The following is a 19,362-nucleotide window of genomic DNA, read 5'->3' as shown; positions in this document are numbered from 1 at the left end:
TCCAGCCCTCTCACTCCTAGGGTGGGTGACTTGGATGATCTCACTGAGGAGAGGACCCCTCCCACATCAGTCAATCCCTGTGTGTTAGGGTGGGGGGGTGGAGGAGGGAAGGCGGCAGGCAATGCCCAACCAACGATTTCACCAGGCTGGGCAGGCAGCGCCAGGCAGGCGGGAGCTGGTCAGGTTTTTAATTGAACGCGATGCAAATGAAATGTAAATACCATGCAAATAAGCTCTTGCCAGGAGGCGCTGGGCTGGGAGCGGAGGGAGCAGGGAGGGGACTGCTGAGCAGGGGCCCTCCCCTGTCCCCCTTTCTCTCTCTCCGTGGCTACCCACGCCCCTGCCCACCCCCTGGTGCCGCCCACCCAACCAGGCCATTACATTCTGGGAACAGTGGGCACTGCATTCCCCCCAGAGCCCCCTTCCAGATCTACTTCCCTAACCCTGTGGCTCCTGGTGGTGGCGATAGGGTGTTCAAGGAGGAGCCAGGGAACCTGTGGATGGGGCTAGGCTGACACAGACACAGTCACACAGAAAGATCCATGAAGACATAGATGGGACACACAGATATAGACATGTAGGAACCCACCTTTCCCTCCCAAGTTCCCTGCAACACTGAGACCCACACAGACAGCCAATCACACATAAATATACACAATTGCACATTCAGTCACAAATACACACAGTGACACAAACAGACCCGGTCATAGGGGCGCACGCGCGCGCGCGCGCACACACACACACACACACACACACACACACACACAGTCTGCCTTGCCATGAATACTGCAGACTGAAGTCCCTGTGCTGGCCTGAGGTCAGGGCTGGGAGTGGGGGGACAGGCACCCTGTGTGGTCAGAGCCTGGTGGTCTGAATGAGACCAGATGGGCTGTACGGGGTGAGGGAATCCTTCCCGGTGGCCTGGGCCCTTTGCCCACCCCCTATCCCAAAACACATCACCATACCCCAGGACTCATAACCACTAGACAACCCCAGGTGTTGGTCTATCCACAAGTCCTGAGGACCTGAGCCCCATCCTGGGATTTGGAATCCTCCTGTGATTCCATAGCCCCCCTCCCCTTGAGGCAGCCAGCCATTTGGGGGAGGTTGGCCCAGGTGACAGGGCCTGATCTGCTAGGGCAGAAATCCATCCCCACCTTGCCAAGGGGTAGGGGATGAAGCACAGAGGACTGGGGGAAAGGCTGAGCTGTCTGTACAAACCTCCATTCCACCCAGGATCCACATCTGGAGGTGGTTCCAGCCCCCCCCTCTGAAGTGACTCACGCCCCACATTTAACTCTCATTAGCGCCTCTGAGCCCAGCTGGGAGGGACAACCGCCAGCTTCCCCCAGCAGACAGGGAGCTCCGGGTGGGCCGCCCTCGCAGCCTCAGTTTCCCCCCAGGGGTCTGGCCCAGCGACAGGGGCTGCGTGGGAGAGCAGTGGCTCATAGTCACCTTAGTCTGAGCTGGGCCTGTCCTCCACCCCACGGAATGGGGGACTGGGTGTGGCCTCTTCCAGGAACCCCAGCCCCAGTCCCCTGCCCAAGCCCCACCCCAACCAGGGCCCAAGGGTCAGGAAGGAGCAGGAAGGAGGGGAGGGGGCAGATGGCTCTGGATCTGAGGCCACAGAAGTTGCGACGATCCTGCCGCCAATCCGGCCCAGGCGCTCCAAAAAACAAAAACAAAAACAAAACAAAAAAAACAAAGCTCCCCCTCTGCCAGGGCCTTACACAGGGCGGGGGTGGATGAATGGGGCCGGAGAAGCAGAGGGACGCGGCCAAGGACCCATGGCCCTTTAGGGCCTCCTTCCTTCCTTCCTCCGCTTCACAGGCTGGACCTTGCTCTTTAACACTGCTGCGTTACTCCGTCAAGGTGCACTGGGCGCCGTGGGCGCGGGCCTCCGGGAAGCCAGGCCTAAGACCCCCACCCCGCCCCGGGAGGGGCCGTTCCGCGTGCCTCCACCACACTCCCTCCCCCTCTTCCCCTCTCCGTGGGAAGGAGGCAGCTGGGGCGGGGGTGGCCGCTGGAGCGTCTTGCCCGTGTGATCGTGCCGAGCCGGGAATTCGGGGCCATGTGGGAAAGACATTAGTGCCGGCCGCCCTGCCAGCCAGGAATGCGCCCCCCGCTCTGCAGCCGCCGCCTGCCTGGCCCAGAAATGGTGACTCACCCGCTCCGTGTTCGTGTTCCCACCCCCTCATCGCGCACCCTCCACAGCCCTCCACAGCCCACCGCAGGCCTGGCCGCGGGCTTTCCAGCCTCCCTGCCTTTCCTCCAACTGGTCCCGCTACCTGCCTAGCGTGTGCTCCAGTCTCTGCCAATCTCATAACACTGAACCAGATCGCACCTCCTGGGGAGACCTCAGACCCCCTCCTCAGGCCTGTCTATTCTCTAGAGTCTTGCTCTGGTTAAACAATTTTTGGGGACTTAGCCCCTCAGGCTGTCTCCCTCGCTCCAGAATGACTCACCTCTGGGCCTCTACACCCATCACAGAGCCTGAAGCACACAGCAGGTGCAGAAAAAAGAAAGGAGTCAATGTAACCTGTTAAGTTTGGGAAGCAGAGCACTGAGAGGGGAGTGGTGTTCCTCCAGCTTCCCCTCTGTGACCTTGGAATAGTAAACAGTACCACCTACCTCATAGGATATGTGACCCTGGACCCCTTATTCCTCTTGTCTGAGCCTTGCTTTCCTCCATCTAATACAATAAGGATAATAATACCCATCCTGCTTGCTAGCAGGGGTGGCCTGTGCAGAAGCTTTTGTCTGTAATGTCCTCAGCTCAGGGTCTGCCGCTGGGAGGGACCCAATAACGATGATGGTAGTTACGACATTACTAGTAATCACAGTTATTTAATGAACACCTACTATGTGCCAGACCTAGGCTAGGTACTTTCTAGAAATTATCTCACATCACCCCTGCCTCAGTCCTGAGGGTAGGTCCTGTTATTCTTCTTTTACAAATAAGGAAACATTGAGGTTTGGTGAGGGGAAGGCACTGACTCAGGAATCCCACACCCAGGGCTCTGGTTCCAGCACCCTCAGAGCTCTCGAGAGCCCATGCAGGAGCATCCCCTAGGTCCGACTCTTCTGAACACCAAACTGAGCTCCAGTAGGTAATCCCTTTCAGCACCCACCCCCGTTGGAACCCGATAACCAGCCTCCCACCTCCCCCAGGTCCACCTCTCATAACTTTTAATAAGAAGTAATAGCACCAAGCAGCAGGCATCAGCTTCATTTCTTTTTAATTAATTAATTTTTTTTTTAAGTTTTTTTTTTTTTGGCTGCGTTGGGTCTTCATTGCTGCACGCGGGTTTTCTCTAGTTGTGGCAAGCAGTAGCTTCTCTTGTTGCAGAGCACAGGCTCTAGGTGCACTGGCTTCAGTAGTTGCAGTGCATGGGCTCAGTAGTTGTGGCACACGGGCTCTAGAGCACAGGCTTAGTAGTTGTGGCTCTTGGCCTTAGTTGCTTCACAGCATGTGGGATCTTCCCGGACCAGGGCTCAAACCCGTGTCCCCTGCATTGGCAGGCGGATTCTTAACCACGGCGCCACCAGGGAAGTCCCATCAGCTTCATTTTTAATTATCTAATTTACATTTAATTTTCCCCACCAACGTGATGCAGTTTATAATGTTTTACCTAAGAGCATCTATTTATGGGCTAAAAATATGTTCACAAAACTAATGGGCAACGCTTCCCTTTTGGAGGCCCCTAGTTCAGAGTCAGGGACCCCAGCTAGGGCCTTAGGTCCTATGACCCAGCAACCAACATAGTTCTTGACACTGGAATAATTAATAAACGGATGTCCCAGAAGCCTTTCAGAGCGTGCCCCTTCCCTTCCAGCCTCCAGAAAAAATGATTATTGAGTGCTTACTCTGCCAGGCACTTTATGGGAATATCTCATCTAACCCTTGCACCAACCCTTGCAGACTGGTGCTAAACACCAGTTCTACAGATGGACAAACCCAGGAAGATGAGGTTTCCTACCCCAGGTCACACAGGAAGAGCCAGCATTGCAAACTTAGGGTCTATGACTTGAAGCCTACTCTCTGCACTGCAGGATTGGGTGGCCCACTCAGAAAATCCATGCCCTGGTCCTACAGACACCAGCTCCAACCTTTGAGACCTTAGATCCATGGTGAAGTGTGCCCTGTGGTTCTCAGGATGTCAGTGGAATTGGGTGACAGGATGAGTGGGGAGGAGTGGGACTCAATGACATAGGTCTCACAGCAGTGGACCCCCAGGGGTCCCTGAGATCTGGGGATGGTTTTCCAGACCTCTCAGTGCCCAATGGCTGTGACTTCCACGGAGGGTCCTGGAAATAGCAGGGGCACCCATCTTTCTTTTCCCCTTTGCTCCATATGAAACTGGGCCTCCTCTAAAGCACAGTGGATGAGCAAAAATTTTGGTTTCTAGGAGAGAAGAGAGAGTATGAAACTCAAAATGAAACCTGAGTCCAAGGCTGGTGGAAAGAAGACATAGGCCCAGGGCAAAAGGGCAAGGTGGATACTCACTTTTTTATTTATTTATTTATTTATTTATTTATTTATTTATTTATTTAGGCTGTGTTGGGTCTTCGTTGCTGCGTGCAGGCTTTCTCTAGTTGCGGCAAGCGGGGGCTACCCTTAATTGCGGTGCTCGGGCTTCTCATTGTGGTGGCTTCTCTTGTTGCGGAGCACGGGCTCTAGGTGCCTGGGCTTCAGTAGTTGTGGCACATGGGCTCAGTAGTTGTGGCTCGAGGGCTCTAGAGCGCATGCTCAGTAGTTGTGGCGCACAGGCTTAGTTGCTCCGCAGCCATGTGGGATCTTCCCAGAGCAGGGCTCAAACCCATGGTCCCTTGCATTGGCAGGTGGATTCTTAACCACTGCGCCACCAGGGAAGTCCCATGGATACTCACTTTGACTTCAGCTCGTTGTGGGCAGTGTGGACCCTCGACTTGGCTCAGCCAGGACTGCAGACAGGCAGCGTGGATGCTCACTCCATCCTTGGACTGGCCTAAGTGGGTGAGCAGGGGGGACAGTGAGCCCATGTCTTGGACAGGCCTTGGGCAAACGGGTAGCATGGACCCTCACCTGAACTTCAGCCACACCTTGGGTGGGGAGCATGGACCTTCGTCTCAAGCCTTAGCCAGACCCTGGGTGGAGAGCAGTGTGGACTCCTCCTCAGTCCCAGTCATGCTCACAGAACCAGGAATTCCTCTGAGATTTGAGGGAGCTAACCCCTCCCCTACTATACAGGTGCAGACCTATTTTTCAACAAATGCCTGGGGTCCCAGAAGCTCCCCTTACCACTGCAGGACAAGAGGGGGCCACCCTGGAACCCAAAGCCCTGATTAGCACCCTTGAGCCACACTTACCTTCCAGCCTCAGTGTGCTCATCCAGAAAACGGAGATTATGACCCAGTGCGCAGTTGGGGGTGCTGCCAGGACCTCCATGGTAATTAAATGAGTTAGGGCAGCCAGGGCTTGACCATCTACTCCATTCCCAAGTCTCTCCTCTTATAGCTCCTTCATTACATGAAAAGGGAAAGCAAGGCCCAGAGAAGCCAAAGGTCTACCCCAAGATCACACAGCAAGTTGGGAAGTGGAACCCAGATTTGAGTCTCACACAGGGGTGGGACTTTAGGAAACTCCAAGGATCATAGTGAGTTAAGCTGCACCTTGGTGCCTGGTCCAGGCTGGGCGTGTGTGTGTGTGTGTGTGTGTGTGTGTGTGTGTGTTGCTGGTGGGGGGGTGCGGCGGACAGGGTGTCAGGGGAGCTGCCGCCTCCCTGGTATTTTTAGCCTCGAGAATGAGCTGAGCTCAGGGCTCTGAGCAGCCATCGGCAGTGAGGGAAATGGGAAGGTCCTGGCCACCCCTCCCTACCACCGCCAGACTGGAGCTGGGTTTGGGTAGGGGGGCCAGCCTGGGAAAGGGCACAGACCCCAGGGACTGGGAGCAGTCAGGTCCTGGAACCCTGCACCCCAGCCCACCCCCATCTGGGTGATTTTTCCAGTGCCCCCTTCCTGTGGGGTGCATCAGCACTCAGCCAAGCTGGCAGAAATAGGCACCCCCATCTCACCCCCTGCTACCCTCGGCTTCCCCTGCTAGGAGCTCTGGGCAAGCTCTTGCCTGTGCGGCCAGGTCAGAACTGTGAGGTTCCCATGACAACGGATGACAGCAGCAGAGGCTGCTGGCCACAGGGTCAGGGGTGAGGAGGGTGTGGGTGTCGGAGCAGGAGAAGGGAGGAAGCCCAGCACAGAGGTGGGGGAAGGGGCTGGAGTGAAGGACCCCCAAATTACAGCTCCTTCTTGAGGTCTGAACCCCTAGGGAAGGCCTAGAACTTTGGCTGACTGATGCTGGAAGGGACTCCTTTGCACTCTAGATTGGGAAGGCTAGACAGGAAGGGCTGGCTATACCTTTGGTCATGTGATCACAAAGCCAGCTACCAGGTTACAGCTTGGATGCAAATCCTAGTCTCTTGCCTCTTAGCCCAGGACTCTGCTGCCTCTAGGCTAAGGTCTTAGGGGATAAGAGGTGGGACCCAGATGTCCCCTTATCCCCATCTCCAGGAGGTGAACAGGTCCTGAAGCTCTCCAGCCTGGCCATTCTGTAACTTGGGTTCCCCACCCTGTAATGAGTGGTCAAGGCCCCAGAACTGATAGGTCACTTCTGGCCAAGGCTAGCCACCTCCTTCCTAATAAAGGGTATGTTTTGTTTCGCTTGGAAGGGGACATGGAAGGGAGCATGATCATGGTCTCCTGCTGACTCCCCAGCCCAGCCCCAGGGGCCCAGAGTGGAGTTGGGAATTTGGCCCACAAACCCCAGTTGACTGAAGGCTTCACTCCAGACTTAAGTCCCGCCAAAGGCTGCCCAGTTTCCAGAACCATCATTGGCTCCCACTGTGCCCAAGACAAAATACATTCACTCATCCTGGAGCTTGAGGTTGACACCACAGTCTCCTGGGCTCCCTCCAGTATGGTGTCCTCACTGCTCCAATCTCTAAGTCTCCTAGGTAAGCAGCACGGTCCTTCAAGGCTCAGCTCTACTCACACCTCCTCCAAGAAGGCTTCTTGGCTCTTCCCATCCACATAGATCTCTTGTTCACCAAGGGGTACAAGGCTTGAGAGTTGACAAGGACCTTTCACACAGGACTTCTCATTCCACCCTCATAGTACCTCTGAGAAGCAAAGCCCAGAGAGGAAAGCTTCTAGTAGAAGGTCATGCAGCCTGTGAGTGTCACCCTGGCACCCAGCTGCAAGTCCCCTTTTCTCTTGGGGCCCCCTCTTGGCAGTCACCGGCCTGTGACCCTGCAGTTGGGATCCTCGAGCTCAGATCCAAGTTTCTTTCTCCAGCTCCTTATATACAGAGGGCCACCCCATGTCCTCTACCTCCAATTCATCCATTTATCCAACATTATTGAGTACCTAACATGTGCCAGTAGACAAGCCCCTCCCCCTTGGAGCTCACTTTCTAGCTGGGGAGACCAGCAAGTGAACGGAGAGTTCACCCCGTCTGATGCCAGCACGGCTGTGATGGGTACACCGGGGGCAGTGGGTGCACAGAAGAGAGTTCTCCAGCCAGACTTACAGAATCAAGGTAGACTCCAACCACAGCTCAGCCTCCCTTAGGTCCTGCCTGCCTAGGGAACTTTACTCCCATATCTAACCTCAGTCCCACTAGCTGCAACCCCTAAAGAACAACTGGCTGAGAAAGGCCAAAACCCAGGTCCCTGGCCCCAGTGCTTTATCAATCAGCAATCCAACTCTGTTTCTGCCCGGGATCCCCTCCCTCCGCTGTCTCCACAGACCCACCGAGATGGTTAGAGGGGCTGGCTGGACAGCAGGAGCATCCGGCCTCGAGCCCATAAATCCACTGCACCCCTCTTCCAGCCCCCACCGCCCCAGCTCTGTTTTGGGGGACTAGCAGGCCAGTGGGGTCTGTGGGGCTGGCAGGTGGTAGGTAGACAGGCAAGGGTCAGAACCTATCCCTCCCTGGGTGGCTGAGCCACACTGGGAACAGGGGAGGGAAAGAGGCCCCAGGATTGCTGCTTGGTCCTCAGGGTCCCCGAAGGCCACCAGGAAGGGAAGAGAAAATGAGAAAGGAACTCAGCCTTGGCTTCCAAAATCCTCCCACTCATCGGAGCCATGTGGGCTGCAGGAGGCAGAGCAGGCTCCTGACACAGGACCCAACGCCCCTCCTGGGGGTGGGGGTTAGAGCACCGGGCACCCTCGTGATGAGGCCGGCTGCAGGGCGATTAATCTTGTGAGGCCTGTGCGTCAGCCCCCCCGCTCCTCAGCCGCCCATGGTCAACCCCGCCCGCGCTGCCCCGGGAGTTAATCTCCGCTGCTCGGGGGACTTCTCAGCCGCTGTCACGGCTGCATTAATTCTGAAGCAGAGGGAGGCAGGCAAGGACTGGGGGGGGCAGTGCATAGACTCCTTGGGAAGGTTTTGTGGTCAGCAGCTGGTGAGGAGGGGCTCCAAATGATGGGGCCTGGGTCCCCCTCAAGGCCCAGCCCTAGTTGAGAGGTGGGGGGCGTCTATATTATCCCCTCTCAGGCCATCAGAGCCCTTGCACCCCCCAGCCTCTAGCCCTCAGCCGCCAGCTGCACCCCAAATGCAGTTTGCAGTTTTGACAGCAGATGTCTCTCCTATTATGATTTATCAAAATGCTTAAGGTAAATAATGCACACATATTTATAGGAAAGGAGGGGAGCGGTAGAAGGTAGGAGGGACTGAAGGGGTCAGGGGGGTTTGAAGCACCCTCGCCCCTGTCCCCAGCCCTCCCAGCTCAGGCCCAAGGCTTGACCCCAGCCAGGCCCTGGGGAAAGTTGGCTGGGGTGACATCAAGCCTACCCAGCTGCCCACCCAAGCCTGGCCCCCAGGTCAGGGAGTGGGTGGACCCGCCTTGCTGGGCCCCCGCCAGGCCTGGGAGGCGGCCACCTGGGGGAAGCGGCTGAGCCAGCCTCACACCTCGGACTCGTTTCCATGGCTTCGCTGCGTCCTGACTCCCGAGGGCTCCGTCGCCTTATCAACGGCGGCGGGCACTGCCCTTGCCCTCACCCTCGCAGCCACTCCCCCCGGACCCCAGCAGCTGCCTGTGGATCCCACTGGGGCAGAGCCAACTCAGCCACAGGTGGTGCCCCTTCCTGGGCTGGCCTCAGAGCTGGGTGAGCAGCTGGGAGGGTGGTGGGAAGATGCCAGGGAGGTACCAGGGAGGTGGAGGGGCGGAGGCCTTTGTAGATTCAGGCTGCACCCACTTTGGGCCCCCCGAATACCCAAATCCTGTCATTTCAGGGGAGGGGGCAGTGATCCTGGGCTACCTTCTCATCCCCCACCCTCACTCCACACTATGCTCTTTGTTTCCAAACCTTCTTGGGCTTAAGAACATTTGGTTAAAGAACTTTCCTGGGTTTTCTGATTTGAAAAGCAATATGTATTTACTGCAAAAATAAAAGTAAAGAAAAACAGTAGTCAAAAAGTGCAGAAAAGTTTAAGTAAGTAATGCTTGACCCTAATCCTGCATCTGGGCAGGATCACAGGCAGCATGTGGGGTGGGGGGTTTGGTTTCTTCCAGCCAAAGCCTGAAGCATGACCAGGTGTTTAAGGGCCAGCTTCTGAAACCAGAGGAACTTGGCTTTGTGACCTTATATATGTTTCTCTACCTCTACCTCTCTGGACCTCAACTTTCTGATCTGGAAAATGGGATCACTGATCATCGCCCTCCTCACGGGGTTGTGGTGAGGATTAAGTGAGCTAGTAAGCGCAATGGAGTAGCCCAATGCCTGGCACACAGGCAACAAGCTCTACCACTTGTGGGGCGGTGATATCATCAGCACCTCTAACCAAGGGCAGAGATGCAGAATATGCAGCTTCCAGGGGGCTGGGGAAAGGGGGCTCTTTCTAGTAAGTTTACCCTCACCTGTGGACAGCACTCCAATTAGAGTTGGAAACACACGAGAGGAAAAAATTGCCCAGAAAGAGGAGATAATGTGTTTATTCAGCCCACAGAGGTTTTCTGGTGCCAGTGCTGTCCTCACTGAGCTGCAGAGCGCAGCCCTGAAGTCAGGCGATGTCAGCCAGAGTGATCAGCAGTGATCGGGGTGGCACGGGGACACTAGACCTGTCCTGCAGGGGTTAAGAAAGCTCCTGAGGAGGTAGCACCTGAAAGGGGAGGAAGGTATCAGTCAGGAGGGAGAAGGCTGCAGGAAACAGACCTGCATCTGGACAGCAGCTGGGGTAGCTGGCCACCAGAGCCCCCAGCCCAAGCCCTACCCCCAGCCCAGGCCTGAAGCCCTGGAGGACCTGGCTCTCCTCCCCTGGGCCCACCCCATCTTCACGCCCTGCTGCCTGGAATCTGAGGCAGCCCTTGTTCTCTGGCAGGAGGGGAATTTAATGCCGCTGAGGGATGGCAGGTCGACAGGCGAAGAGAGATGAAAGTGTCCACTCTGGCAGCCGGGTCGGCGGCCTCGGGGGACCCTCCCATACCCCCTCTATCTTCCCCAGCCATTCTCCACTCGGTGTGGCAGGAAGAGCCCTCAAGGGGCCCTCAGGAGAAATGTGGACCTCTCGGGACAGGACTCCCTGCGGGGCTGTGTGAGCTTGGGGGGCAGCTGGGCCTCTCTGTGCCAATTACCTGCCTGCAGGGTGCCTAGGCCAAGGTCTGTATTGTTAACATGCTGGTGGCTGCCTGTCCTTCCCCCACCTTGGCTGTCGTCAGCAGTGCCTGTCAGCACAGGGTCGCGGGTGGGCAGTGGGGAGCCAGGGCCGGGTGCACAGTGACCTCCATCCATCCATCTCCAGTACCTGGGAGGGAGTGGGAGCTGGCGCTGCAATCAGGTCAAGCCTAAGCGGCCTTGAATGCAGCAGAGCCATGTGGCCATCACCACCTCCTTCTTTGTGACAGCACAGAGCTGGGCTGAATCTGGGAATAGAGGCTGGGGCCCCAAGCCAGACTCTGCCCCCTGGGCCAGCAGCCCCATGTCCTTATTGGAGGTGCCGTGGGTTTTGGCACTGTGAGGTGACCTTGTTGCTCTGCAAAGCACCATGCCAAGTGCCCCACCCTACGGTCCCTGGTTACGTTGTCCTTTTTTCCTGGGAACAGAGGCAAGGGCATTTGGCCAAGGTCATCCACAAGGGCACACACACACACACACACACACACACACACATGCAGAACGTGGCTTTGACACATGGTGACCAAGAAGAGGGGAGCACTAATGTGTCTAGACTCAGACTCCCAGGCTCTGCCCTCTTTCCTGTCCATGGAGGCAACTGGTCCTCCCAAAGCAGCCTGGTGCAGGGGTCTGACAGCCAGGAGCCCGAGTTCTAATCAGTTCCCCTTACCATCTTGCTCTGTGACTTGGCATGTCCCCTACTCTCTCTGGGCTTCAGTTTCTCATCTGTAAAATAGATAATAATCCCTAAACTGATGACTTCCTGGAATCAAAGAAGCAAATTTATTCAACAAATTGAAACCATCCCAGACTGAAGACAGCCTCCAACTAGCCTTGGGCCAAGGAGAAGTACCAATACAGAGAGCCTAGTACCTGGCCCACAATCACCCAGTACACTACAGGAGCTGTCCTGCTTCCTTCTTCCTGCACAACACAATGACAGTAAGCTCATAGCAGAGGGTCAGAGGCCCAGTCTGGTGTGCTGAGTCAGGGTCAGGGCATGAAACAGGGGCCCCAGTTCGAGTGGAGGATAAGGGCAGCAAGGGACTAGGTCAGGCCAAACCCTGCTGCTTTGGGGGGGAGGGGGCGCCTGGCAGGCGCTGGGCAGGCCGGGGTGGGGAGAGGCCTTTGGCGGCCACAGAGAACAAAGAAGCTGGGGTTGCCAGGATATTCTGCGGAGCTGAAGCCGGCGGTGGTGGGGCTGGGAGAGAGGCCGTGGTGGCCGTGGGAACCGTGCCTGCTGCCCCCATGCCAGCTCCCCCACCCAGACTGGGCCTCAGGGCCAGGCTGGGGGTAAGAGGGGCTGCCAGGGCCCTCATTCTGTCCCCAGAGTTGCATGGCTGTCGGGGCAGAGACCCAGGAAATGCTGTAGACAAAGACCACGGTGCATAATGTCAGCATCACTGAGGGGATCACAGGTGCACAGTGACACACAATGTCATAAGCACACACCCAGGCAGTGTCACAAGGTCACAGCATGATCACAAGCCAGCATCACACACTCACGTAGAACCCCTGATATCAGTCCCAGGGCCACACCCACGATGGTCACACAGACACAACATCACAAACCACAGAGGACCACCAGTGTCTTGTCACAGGGTCATGCATGCCATACAGCATCAGTGTTACACATCCAGTGTCACACATTCAGCTGTACAACCTCGTATCATACTGGGTCTGTTACAGGATTGAACAATGTCACAGGATTATACATGCAATGTCACAGAACACCCCAAAGTGTGGGGCTGCTGACATCACATAACCCATGGCTACACAAGGTCTCACATCAGTCTACCACACACTGCCACCGACCCATTTTCAAAATGTCACAGTCAGTGTCACACATAGCCACGCTGCTGCACAAGGCCTCACGTGGTTGTCAGGGCCTTGAAGCATCTCTCTCTCTCTCACACACACACACACACACACACACACAGAGGCACACAAAGCTACATGGACGCTGGGTTTGTCTCCAGCTCCACAGCCCCAGGTGCACTCACTCCCAGCCTCTCCAACCACCCACTGCCACCCAAGCCGGGGTATGGGGTGCTTGAGGTGAAGACTCCCAGTCACCAGGAGGTCAGGCTCCCAACTGTAGCATAGGGGAGCTGAGGGCACCCCCAGGGAGGGGAATTGGACATTCAGCTCCACAGGGGAGCCCGCCTCTAAGTACTTCTCTGTCAGCCGGGAGAGCAGCAGGGGTGAGCCCGAAACAGAAAGACACAGAGGTGAGAGATACAGGGAGATAGTGATGTAGAGACACAAGAGGCACACAGAAACTGAGATCCACGGAAAGGTGACGAAACACAGAAGAGAGAGTCGGAGACCAGCAGGGACGGTCAAGACAGAGCGACAGATAGAAACAGGCAGACAGGGAATTCCCTGGCGCTCCAGTGGTTAGGACTCAGCCCTTTCACTGCTGGGCCCTTGGATCGATCCCTGGTTGGGGAACTAAGATCCCCACAAGCTGCGCAGTGCAGCCAAAAATAAATTAATTAATTAAAAAAAAAAAAAGAAGAAGAAGAAAGAAGCAGTAAGAGACAGACATGCCAGAGCAGGGCCCAGCCCAGGGCTAGGGCAGCAGCTAGGCCACTCTGTGGAGAGACGGGGTGGCTGGGGCTTCAGGGAGGATGCACACCCTGGGCGGAAGGTGGGAGATATCTTGGTGAGATTTTGGTGAATAATAGTTTTAAAATAGCAGCGCCAGCTGCCATTGACTGAGGGCTTACAATGAGCCAGGCCCTTCCCTAGAGTGATCTCATTTCATCATCAGGCAACTTTATAGAGGAGAGAATATCACTGTCCCCATTTCCCAGATGAGGTAACTGAGGTCTCATCATGGTTCAACCTCACAGTTATCCCCACTCCTACCTGGGCCTCCTCCAGACAGAGGGGCTGGCCTACCCTTTCCACAAAGCACAGCACAAGAGGCCAAAACTGGAAGAGGTGAGGGGCCTCAAGCTCAGGGCTTCTCTGTGTTGGGGGGTGAGCCCAGGAGCCATGGCCAGGCTGTGGGTTGGCACACTGAAGGGTACAGGCTGACTGAGTCACAGCATCCCCCCCTCGGGGCTGGCACCGGAGCCGTCCACCCCACACCTGTAGGCATGCCAATGAGGGCTGGCCCAGGCCATCTGCGGCCTGTGTGCTGCCAGCAGCCAGGCGGGGTCAGGCAGGGGCCTCCTGCCCAGGTGCCCCCTGCTGGCCAGGCTTCCCACCCCCACTCCTCCAAGGAAGACCCTCCCCGCCCCTAAGAGGTTCTGGAGTTTGCCTTGTGCTGGCGGGGGCGAGGGTGCCCCAGGCTGCAACACCTCCCCCTACTCCCCGCTGGACCGCCCCCCCCTTCGGCAGAGCCGCCCGGAGAGATCACAGGCAGCCACATGAAAGGGAATTTTTCCCAGGCAGAGATGAAGTTGAAAGCTGCCTCCCACCACCCCCGCCTGCCCCTGCTGTGCCAGGCCAGGCTGCTGAGCTCCTGGTGCTCGAAGGGAGCTTGTGACACCTGGGAAGGGGTTGGGGTCAGAACCCTCACCCAACATGGCTGCTTTCTTTCCTCCCAGGAACAATGGCAGAGACATTTCCCCCACCTGACCGCCTACTCAGCTTTAGAAGTTGCCCCTTCGTCATCCCGAAAGCCCTCACCCACCTGAAGCCAGGCCCCAACATGGTCAGGAAGTCCTTCCTCAAGTCGAGCTTCATCTCAGCCAGGCTCAGAGCAGCTGGGTGGGGAGAACGCCTCCTGGTCAAGTGGATGAGAGGCCGCATCCTGCATACGTCCAGCCTCTGTGATGTCCAGGGCTGGGGCGTGCAGCTGCCACCCCTTCCTGTTCAGGTTGCCCTGGCCTAGACCACGCGGCTGTGTGGTGACTTCCCCAGACATGTGGTCTTGGAGGTCCCAGACGACCTTGTGCCAACAACCTTTTGGTGGGGGCGGGGTGTGTGTGTGTGTGGGGTGGATGCCAAGAGCCAAAGCCAGGGACACGTCCAGGCCTGAAGGGGGGTACGTGGGGGTGACTGTGTGTGTGTGTGCCAGGCACAGCCAGGTCCCCATGAACCTGGGCTAAAACTGATCCCTGGGGATTCACCTTACTAGATCCCTGCAAGGAAGAACAAATAAGAACCTGAACAGGTAGCTCAGTCCCCATCCCCAGCCAGTACTGCTGGCTCCTTTGCACTGATCGGACCTGATGACTTCAGGTGAACAGAGAAGGTGGCCCCAGGTAAGTGAAGGTCCCTGGAGGTCCAGATCCTGAGGTAGGGGGTACAATCAGGCAGGTGAGGTGCTCCAGTACCAGCCACTTCCAGATGAAGAGCATTTCCATCTCCCATCTCCTGGGCCATCCTTCCTCCTTCCCAAGGTAGTCCCAGACAACCCCTGTCCAGCAACAGCCCCCAAGCCAGGCCCCAAAACCGGAGAGCAAGAAGCCAGTGGTGCTTCGTGACACAAACATGCATTCGTTTTATTCACAAAACAGCCTGGTTTCCTAAAACAATACAAACAGCATGTTCATCAGCAGGAAGCTGGCCATGGGCAAGGGGGCCCAGGCCACCGGGGGCCCCTGGGCACCCACCCCCACCAGCAGGGGGCCACGCAAAGAGGCCCTTTCTTCTGTTGCCATCAGTGAGGCCAGAAAAAAAGGGCTTATTTTCTCTAAGGGAAGTAGCCAGGATCGGAAATAGAGACATGAGCTTCCCAGATTTCAATGGATAAACGAACAGAACTTTCGTTTTTGCAAAATCATCACTGTTAGGGTTGGGGGGGTCCCATTCTGGGGACCGCGGGTACAGCGAGGCTGGCCTGGGCCCGGGGGGTGGGTGAGCTGCTCCCTCCCGCTCTGTGAGCTCCTTGCGGCAGCTCCGCACGCGTGGATGGATACAGAGGGGCTTCGACACGGCGCCATCAACATTCTCTTTATAAACGTGAGTGGATTCTCCAGGCAAACTATGCACTATTTCATGGTTGGAAAGAATCAAAGGAAGTTTAAATGAGGGTGGAGTTAAACTGTGCTAAATTACAGTAGTGCTTATTAGTAACTAGATTTCAAAAGGTTACAGAAAATTTACATTCTCTACACAAAAACTGCATCTCCTGCACAGACAACATCGACATCGACACAGGAAGGAAACTGATTGTCCATTCTTTGCCCAGGAAGTCTCGGTACTTTACAGATTCATCTTTACCTCTTTTTGTTGTTGTTGTTTTTCTTCCGAAAAAGCAGTTAAATTTTTTTCTTTTCTTTTTCTTTTTATACTAGGGACGTGGAGATGTTAAAACGACAACAAAAAATATATATATAAAAACAGGAATGAAATCTGTGAGAGAATATTTTTGGTTCTAAAGACGGGTGCATCCGTTTGTCTTCGCCCGAATCCCTTGCCGGAGACCACACGAGCAGTGACATTGCACGGAGAGGGCAGCTTTGGGTTCCCGCCGCCGTCACTGAAACCACCGGAAGGCGGCTCCCGTCGGAAGCATCACCTTCTGGCGGGGGCGGGAGACAAAAACAAGGAGAGAGTTCAGTCAGGGTCCGGCTGGGCCTGGTGCAAAGACGTTCCCCCGTGGATGGCCTCATGGCGGAGGAATGGGCATGGAGTAAAAGCAGCCACCCCTTGGAGTTCCTGCCATCCTGGCCAGGCCAGAGAAGCCTGACCCGCTGGGCCACCGGAGAGCCTGGAGCACCGTGAGGCCTCCTGAGCCACTGTGCCCAGGAACCCTCCTTCCAGACAGCAAGACCCCTTTCCCTGGTCCAAAGGCTACAAGCGGCAGGTGGCCATGATGCATCTGGGAGTTGTGTTCACGTTTCTGTCGAATGAGTGTGTATGCGTGTGCACTGGACGCATACAAGGATGTGTGCCTTGAGCTATGCTACAGTGTGTGTGTGTGTGTGTGTGTGTGTGTGTGTGTGTGTGTGTGTATCTGTCTGTCTCTACATGAGAGGCGAGCGGGTGCCTTCGTGTGCATACAGGTGTGTTTTCTGGGCAGGAGAACAGATATGAGGTTTGGGGCTGGGGTGAGTTGGGGGGGATAGCCACTGCTGGGATGCCATTATTGTTTTCCAACCATTCTGGACATTTGCGTCAAGCCCACTCGTGGAGGGGCAGGGACAGGGCAGGGACAGCAGGCTGAAAAGATGCTTTTGTACCCAGGCCTGGCACCACAGCTCGGCTCTCATGGCTGGGGGCATGGGGACAGGCCCTGCCATGGGGGTGGAGAGAAAGCAGCATGGGAACCCTTCTGTCTTCTCAAAGCCAATCCCATAGCAGACAGGCTTTACCCACATCCCAGGCTCAAGCCACCCTCTAACCCCAGGCCCATAGGAACCCTGGCCATCAACTATGCAGCCAGACTCAACCTGGGGCCTCCAGGCACCCCAAATCGGTCAGCTAGGTACCTAGCGCTACGGTCTTCCAGGCCTCAGAGCACAGCAGTCAGCACTGGAGCTGCTCTATCCTTGGGTGGCCTTGGGGGAAAGGCTGGGCTCTGAAGGGGCAAATGAAGGACTTATCCCTCAAAGCCAGAGGGTCTACAGGACAGAACCCGTCATATGGAGCAGGGGAGAGTCCCAGAATCTTAGGTCACAGACTGGAAGCTTTAGGACACGTTTGAAAGTCAGAGACTTAAGACCTGTGTGGGAATCTCAATACCTGACCCAGAACTCCAGGAGGGGTTCAGAATCCCGGGGCCCGGCGGGATTCTGCTAGGTCCCTGACTGGAATTACATGCTTGCCTAGGTTGCAGACTACAACCTAAGGGCATCTCGGGATGTGGCTCTGACTCTTGGGGCAGTGAACTGGTGTCTCGGAGCCTGGCCTAGGACCCCAGAGCCCAGGGACAGGCCGGGCATCCCCCAGACACTTGCCCAGGCAGGAAAGGTGGGGATGGGGGTGGGGGTGGGTTTGGACTGCCAGACAGACCCAAGAGCCCACACACCTCCCTCTAAGGCGCCGTTACCTCCAGAGCAGCGGAAGGCTTCTTTTTGAGTTCCTCACATTTTCTGAATTTGCAAATCTGATGGCCAGTCTTTCGGTTCCTACAACTGCTGCACTGCTCGCAGTTGATGCGCCGCCGGCAGGGCGCACACATGCCGCAGCGTTTCCTTTTCTTCTTGCCCGAGCTGATGGCGGAGGCCAGCTCTCCCTGCATGGGGTACTCGGCCAGGCCGGCCATGTGCAGCGCGCTCTCAGCCAGGAACACGCCCGCCGGGGTCATGATGAAGAGGCCCGGGTTGATGGGAAAGGCGCCCAGGTAGGGGAAGTCGGACTGGCCGTTGAGGGCTTCGGCGCCCGCCACGGCCTCCATGTCGGGCAGGCCAGCGCCCGCCTCGCTCATCAGCGGTAGGTGCTCCTGCACCACGCGCTTCAGCATCTCCGTGGACTGCGCGAACTGCTGCAGCGTCAGCTGTCCCTCGGCTGCCAGCTCCGTGGCCCGCTCTGCCTTGCTCAGCAGGCTGGCCACAGCACCACTTTTGTGCTTTGAGGTAGGGTTGCTTTTGTCCACAGCCATGGCCGCCGCCAGGTCGTGCCCATTGGCCAACAGGGAGGCAGCGGCTGCGGCCGCGGCAGCCTTTTCGGCAGACTCCCCGCCCATCATGCTGCCACCGCCACTGCCACCGCTGCCCCCAAAGGAGGAGTAGTGGGAGAGAGGGCGGGAGCGGCGCAGGCTCTTGTTGAGGGGTTCGCTGATGATGCCGCTCTTGTTCCGGCGCTCAGGGGGTGGTGCGTCATCCGCCACCGAGGCTGGTGCGGCAGCCGCCACCGCTGCACTCTTGTCTGCCACTCCCGCCTTTGGGCCGCTGCCACTGCTGCCATTGGCGTTGCTGCCGCTGCTGCTACCGCCGGTGTCCTGGGGGCCACTGCCGAGGCTCGACATGGTGGGGCCAAGGCCCAGACCCCGCTGGTGGGGGAACCTGCCAACTGCGGGGAGTCCACAGATGAGCACCGGGGTCCTGCCGCCCACGACAGAGATGCCTGGTGGGCTCTGCTGCTCAGCGCAGGCACATGGTCAGGCGTCCACGTGGAAGTGTCTTCACTCTGTCGGGACAAGAGGATACAGGGTCAGGGCCTCCTCCAACACCAGCTGTATCGCCACTGTAACCACCACAGCCTGGCTAGGCATTCATTCAGTGCCAGCCACAGTTAGGAATTTCTAATTTGTACTATCTCAGTTAAGACTCACAAGAAACCCACAAGTAGTGGCTAGTAACATCCTATTTCATAGGTGAGGAAGACAAGGTTTGGGAGAAGAACTGACTAGCCCATGGATACACAGCCACCAAGTGGCACGGTGGAGGCTCAGCTGGGTCTCCCTCTGCCCTGCCAGGGTCTGGGAAGACCCGATGGAGGCAGGCAGTCCTTCCTGTGCTGGGGGTAGGAGAGAGCGGGAGAACTTTATTAACCTCAGAGGTTACCCTCTGCTTCCTCATCTTTCACTGATGCTACTATGGAGAAGAGAGGTGGGCACAGTCTCTGAACAGCTTGGAGATGCAGACCAAAAAGTATGGGAAGCTGCCCATGGATGCTCATTAGAGATTGCTAATACACATTAATTATCTCAAGGCCCTGGCAAGTTCTGCAGGTAAAGGAAACTGACTTTGTTTAACAGAGTTTGCCAAATAGAGCACAGAACCCTTATTTCAAGGAGCACGTACCCTCCTGCTAGAAGGCAGGCAGCAGTGTGCCAGAGGACAAGCCTTCTCCCGCAAGGCAGGGCGGTGG

The 19,362-nt window shown here is 56.6% G+C and overlaps 2 protein-coding genes across 6 annotated transcripts in view; both read right to left on the bottom strand.

The window, feature by feature from the left end:
• Positions 1-4,835: 4,835 nt before the first annotated feature.
• LOC309624233 (uncharacterized protein) lies at positions 4,836-14,948 on the bottom strand. 3 transcript variants are annotated; one of them, XM_082382112.1, is made up of 3 exons: positions 14,294-14,948; positions 10,608-10,777; positions 4,836-10,135 (listed from the first exon to the last, which is right to left on the bottom strand). In XM_082382112.1, exons 1-3 carry the CDS (start codon positions 14,410-14,412, stop codon positions 10,089-10,091), a joined length of 336 nt encoding a protein of 111 aa, XP_082238238.1. In that variant the 5' UTR covers positions 14,413-14,948; the 3' UTR covers positions 4,836-10,088. The 3 variants fall into 3 exon arrangements, 2 of the variants coding, with proteins under 2 accessions (XP_082238238.1, XP_082238239.1); XM_082382113.1 differs by having other exon boundaries at positions 10,612-10,777; XR_014241817.1 differs by lacking the exon at positions 10,608-10,777.
• A 134-nt stretch (positions 14,949-15,082) lies between these two features.
• CXXC5 (CXXC finger protein 5) overlaps positions 15,083-19,362 on the bottom strand; it is a 33,946-nt gene continuing 29,666 nt past the window's right edge. For all 3 annotated transcript variants that reach the window (XM_082382090.1, XM_082382092.1, XM_082382091.1), the window contains exons 2-3: positions 17,600-18,678; positions 15,083-16,129 (exon numbers count right to left, since the gene is read on the bottom strand). In XM_082382090.1, the coding sequence (XP_082238216.1) occupies positions 16,085-16,129; positions 17,600-18,517 (963 nt within the window). In that variant the 5' untranslated portion in view covers positions 18,518-18,678 and the 3' untranslated portion in view covers positions 15,083-16,084. The remainder of the gene's footprint in view (positions 16,130-17,599; positions 18,679-19,362) is intronic.

The sequence above is a fragment of the Balaenoptera borealis genome, assembly GCF_965194805.1.
Source record: "Balaenoptera borealis genome assembly, chromosome: 2".
In the NCBI taxonomy this organism is placed as follows: Eukaryota; Metazoa; Chordata; class Mammalia; order Artiodactyla; family Balaenopteridae; genus Balaenoptera; species Balaenoptera borealis.
The sequence above is the reverse complement of the archived record's forward strand: the minus strand, read 5'-3'. Positions and strand labels throughout refer to the sequence as shown.

What these genes read in the sequence shown, in the direction of transcription:
- LOC309624233 (XM_082382112.1), bottom strand. Translation starts at nt 14,412, where the DNA reads ATGCGGCCTCTCATCCACTTGACCAGGAGGCGTTCTCCCCACCCAGCT. An exon ending in ATGTTGGGGCCTGGCTTCAG is followed by an intron (nt 10,778 to 14,293) that starts GTGGGTGAGGGC and finishes ACTCCCTCCCAG; the next exon opens with GTACTGGAGATGGATGGATG. An exon ending in CCTAGGCACCCTGCAGGCAG is followed by an intron (nt 10,136 to 10,607) that starts GTAATTGGCACA and finishes CTCCCCTTTCAG; the next exon opens with GTGCTACCTCCTCAGGAGCT.